General features: G+C 32.7%; 1 protein-coding gene across 4 annotated transcripts in view; it reads left to right on the forward strand.

Moving 5' to 3' along the window:
* LOC107647496 (B3 domain-containing protein Os01g0234100-like) overlaps positions 3,583 to 4,968 on the forward strand; it is a 3,628-nt gene continuing 2,242 nt past the window's right edge. The window contains exons 1-3 of one of the 4 annotated variants that reach the window (XM_021118390.1): positions 3,585 to 3,748; positions 3,837 to 3,936; positions 4,471 to 4,530. In XM_021118390.1, the coding sequence (XP_020974049.1) occupies positions 3,838 to 3,936; positions 4,471 to 4,530 (159 nt within the window). In that variant the 5' untranslated portion in view covers positions 3,585 to 3,748; position 3,837. Of the gene's footprint in view, positions 3,937 to 4,470; positions 4,531 to 4,968 lie in introns of all 4 variants that reach the window. The other 3 variants (XM_021118391.1, XM_021118385.1, XM_021118393.1) reach the window with 3 other exon arrangements.

The following is a 4,968-nucleotide window of genomic DNA, read 5'->3' on the forward strand; positions in this document are numbered from 1 at the left end:
CATTATATATTGTATCATGTCATACAATTTAAATATACATAAATCTTTTTTTCTAACCTTTCTAACAAAAATATTATAATTTTATAGTAGCTTCATACTATACTTGTAATAGATGAGAGAAAAGTTACTTTGAACATTGATTTTCAAACATTGGTGCGAAAACACGTGTTTTACTTTGACATATTTATGAGGTGAGCATTTATTGCACATGGAATATAGGTGGTGGTTCGTCCGAACACTAGGGAGGCCGAGCTTAAGCGCTTCCGAGTAGATCGCCAATAAAGGGGAAGAGCTTTGCGTCGGCCAAGATCAAACACTGCGGCGGGAATACCTGCACAAGATACTCCGACGCTCAAGTTAGTAGTGATCCTCAGTAAATGAGTTTAAAGCAAAGAGTAGAAGATTGAGAGTGATAGAACTTGAACCTTAACCGAGGATATTAGCTCGGTTTTATAGGAGTTGTTTTTACCCGTTAGTGGATAAGTCATAGTTTGTAGGTTGGTTACATTATTCTGTTTCAGTGATTAAGTTTGTTGAGCACGTTTCCTATTTCTTCGAATGACTGAGGCCGAACTTATTCTCGTACGTGCCGAGCTTATCGGGCGGTTGATATAACGTCGGCCTGGAATGTTTGTCTGCCGAGTATGCCGGGCGATCGAGGATACAGGTGACGTATCAGGTGGTGTTTCTGAGAATGCTTTCACTTATGTACTACTTTTGAGATGATATGTTTACTTAGATTTTGTTTGAGGTTATTTTACTCTTTCTTAGGTACCGATTTCATTTAGTTTGCTTATATTACTTTAAAAAAAAAATTTGTTACTACATTACACATTTGAGTAAACGTTAAATAGAAAATAATGAAATTATTAAATTATATTTAAATTTGTTAATTATTAAAAGGGTTAAGTACTTTTTTTGGTCCCTAAGATTTGAGGTGAAAATCAAAATCGTTTCCGACCTTTTTTTCTTATTAAAATTATCCTTAACGTTATAAAACATTATAAAATCATCATTTTCTATCACAATTTTATTTTTCTGACCAAATTATCTTTATATCTCTTTCCTATTCCCTTCCCCACTCCCACCCCCACCCGATATCTCTTTCCTGTTCCCTCTCCATCCCGTTCTCTTTCCCCAAAACTCCAATTTTTTTCCCTCCTTAAACCAAAAATTCTCCACACCCTTACCATTAACAACCGTAACAACAAAAAATTCTTCACTCACAAACTAAATTCAACAACAGTAACAACTAAATTCAACTACAACAAATTCAGCAATTTCATCAATAACAACCACAAAATAAATCAATAGAAATTTTACATTTAACAACAATTCAACAATCATCAGCCGCAACTTCAGATCCAAAATCAGCAACGGAAATAAAAAAATAAATAAAAAGACAGAAATGATGTTTATGTTCTTCAAAAATAAAAAAAATAAAATAAATAAAAAGAGGAAGAAGGAAGTGACGGTGTCGGAATTTACTGCTGCTGGTACTATGGCAGCTGTTGGTTGATGGAGCTCGACGTCGATCTTGATTCAGCCCACGGCCCGCGTGATCTTGCACATCACAAAATTCTCACCTTTGCGTGTGATCTTGTGCGATCGCCCGGTGGTGGAAATGTGGGAGTGCACGACCTCCAGAAGGCGGAGGGCTCCGGTGGTGACGATATCGGCGGTGTAGTCGGGGATCTCCAAGGAGACGGCGACGTGGGACTGGGCGGCGAGGTTGTGGACCTCGTCGGGGAGAAGAAGGTGGAGAAGGAGGCGGGGGCAGAGATAGTACGATGGCGGAAAGAGAGAGAAGAAGAATTGGGGTTATGGTTGGGAGGGAAGTTCCGAAGAGAGGGGTAGGAAGAAGAGGATGGAAGGAAAGAAAGTGAAGAGATACGCGGACGGGGTGGGGGTTGTTTTGTCTTTATTTTTTAATATTATTTTTATTAATTATTAAGGGTAATTTGGTCAAGATAATAAAATTAAAGTAGAAAAAGATGATTTTATAACGTTTTGAAACGTTGAGGATCATTTTAATAAGAAAAAAACGTCGGCCACGATTTTGATTTTTACCTCAGACCTCAAGCTGCGATTGTTTACAGAGACAGGACACTGAGACAGGGACACAAAATCGTGTTTGACAGAAGAGACATAGACAGAGACAATGTGTCCAGAGACACTGAATTAGTGTATTTTGTGTTCATCCTGACAGGAAGGGCACAGATACACTAACAAGAGAGACACAACTTATTTTTCATTTTTTTTATTCTTGTTAATTTTTCATAATTATATTTTTTATTATTATATTTTTCATCTCAAATTTTTTGAATAAAAAGAATGAGAATAAATTGGATTTTCATAATTTGTTCTAGTTTTATCACCAAAAAGAATACAAGAACATAGAATTTTGTATTTTTGTCCATCAGTGTCTTATCCTGTCCTGTTTTTAATGTCTTGTCCTGTCTTATTCTCAGAAACAAATGCAGCCTTAAGGACGAAAAAAATATTTAACCCTTATTAAAACTTAGGAAAAGTCTAGGGGGCCAGCAACTTTGTTAAATTCTGGCCAGCATGTAACCAGCAAAGAAAAGTGAGCCATTGGATGAAATCTCACATCCATCTCACACCATTAAAACCATCATTGATGGCTATTTGATGGCTACAAATCACAAAACTTTTGGCCCCCTAGCTTTCCTCTAAAACTTAATCTAAGATACTATGGAACTAATATTAAAGATGAGTATGAATATATGTCTACTATGACAAAGATGAAGATATTTAAATGGATGAGTATCATACGGATGGACACAATAAGAAATAAGAATATAACAAAAATGATAAATTTTTATCTCAGTTGGTTTAAAAATATGAGGAAAAGATCGATAGATTATTTAATAAAAAAAATAGATCAAATAAAAGGACACTTAATAAATAATAAAAAAAAACTAAAAAAAAAACTGTACAAGAGATAATCAAAAAAGATATGTAAACCTTCTCTATCTAAATATAATATATGATAGAGTACAATAATATTATTTAATATATGTAGCCAACCATTTTTAGTGAGATCAGGTTTAATTGTTGTTTAATGATAACAAACATTTATTGTTTCTTTTAATCACCTACTCTCCTATTCTCATTTAGTTATCCACTTTTAAACTTTTATTTTTTTACAAATAACTGTCCTCTTGATAAATCAAATATAATATTAGTTTTTTAGTGAGAAAGAACACATCAGTAAAGTAGTATAAAATGAATAGTTATCGATATTAAGAATAAACAACTTTGTCATTAAATTTTTAACTTATAAATTCAATTCATTTCAAATTTTTCTTATCAAAATAAACAATTAAAAATGGACACTTAATTAAAAACAAAGGGAAGAATAACTACTCACTGCTAAAAACCAATTCAATAGCACAATTTTATTTGACATTTTAATTTGTTTTAAATTAAAACATCATTTTAAATTAAAAAAGTGCGGATTGATAATAAAAGTATAAAACCGCTATAATAACAACGATTTCCGCAAACCGAAAGACACCTAAACAAGAAAAGAAAAAAGAAACAATAAGGAAACAAAATTATGATAGCCATGCACGTTATGGTTAATGGACCAAACGATAACACCTTTGCATTTCTCTTTTGATCAAAACGAACCAGGGCCCTGTTGGCCCCTCTCTCTCTCTCTCTCTCTCAATCCTTTTTTGCATTGCGGTTTCTGTTTCTTGCATTGGAAAACATGAAAACGGTAGCCAGTTGATCTTATATTCAATTGAAGAAACCACAAAAATCCGTATGCCCTTTTTCTAAGTTTGCATTTTGGAAATGGTGGATAGGATGGTGAAGAAGGAGGTTGAACAACATGATGAACAAACTGTGACTCTGGGTTTCTATGGAGATGAGCAAGCTCAACGGAGGTTTTCTATAAACATGATGGTTTTCCTTTTTCTCTATCTCTATTTTCTCAAATTTTGTTTTTCATTGCCATGTTTAATGTTCTGGATGTTGAATAGCATAGGATTTGTTGGGATAAGAGGAATCTTCAATTATTATTAGTTATTAGTTATAAATCGTAGCTATAAAATCTTGCATTAATGCAGCATTGTTTGATAAACTTTTAATCAACGTAATATTTTTTTTTTTTTGGTGACTAATCAACGTAATATTTAAATGTATGTAAAAATGAATTATTATCTAATTATATTCTTAATGTTCTTTATTTTGAACAAAATTTTGTACAAATAATCTATATGATATGTTGTTACAATTCAAAAGGTTGAATTGACGAAAATAATATTATTTAAAAAGTTTTTGAAGGTGTAAGTTTTTCCAATTTTCTTGCCTCATTATTATTATTATTTGGTGTCTTATAATTTCTTTCACCAAGTTGATGCTAGGATCCTGCTATGCTAGTGTGATATTGATACCTTCTTTGAAGCCGATATATATTGCAATTTTTTTTTTGTTCAGGATAAACAAAACAAGGCCACGGATAACAAAAACAAGGTCTTAAACTCGGATATAAAGCCCGTAATATTTTTATCCTTTTATTGTTGTTATTTAATGTGTTACACTTGAAGATCTTCCTGCTATGAGTTTGTTTAATTTGTGTATCTAGCAATGTAGATTACAACAAAATGATAAAGAATATCTAATTACTAGGCAAGCACTCTTTATTTGGGGAAAAAAAAAAAAGAATTGGCTCAAGTTAGTCTTTCTAAGATATAGGAAACATCAATGCAAAATTTAATAAGTGTTTAGCTACAAAAAAAAGTTGTAAGATTCGTGATTTTGTTAAATTTAGAGGAATTATGAGATGATAAAAACTTGGAATTACCCATCCCAAGTAGATCATAATACTGAACAGACAAGCCGTCACAAGGATTTTTAGAGGGATTATGAACTTACTTTCTTGTTGGACAAGACAAGAAGCTTGACTCTGGAAAACCATCCTTAGAGAGAAGAGAG

This window comes from Arachis ipaensis, chromosome B01, assembly GCF_000816755.2.
Source record: "Arachis ipaensis cultivar K30076 chromosome B01, Araip1.1, whole genome shotgun sequence".
NCBI classification, from domain to species: Eukaryota; Viridiplantae; Streptophyta; class Magnoliopsida; order Fabales; family Fabaceae; genus Arachis; species Arachis ipaensis.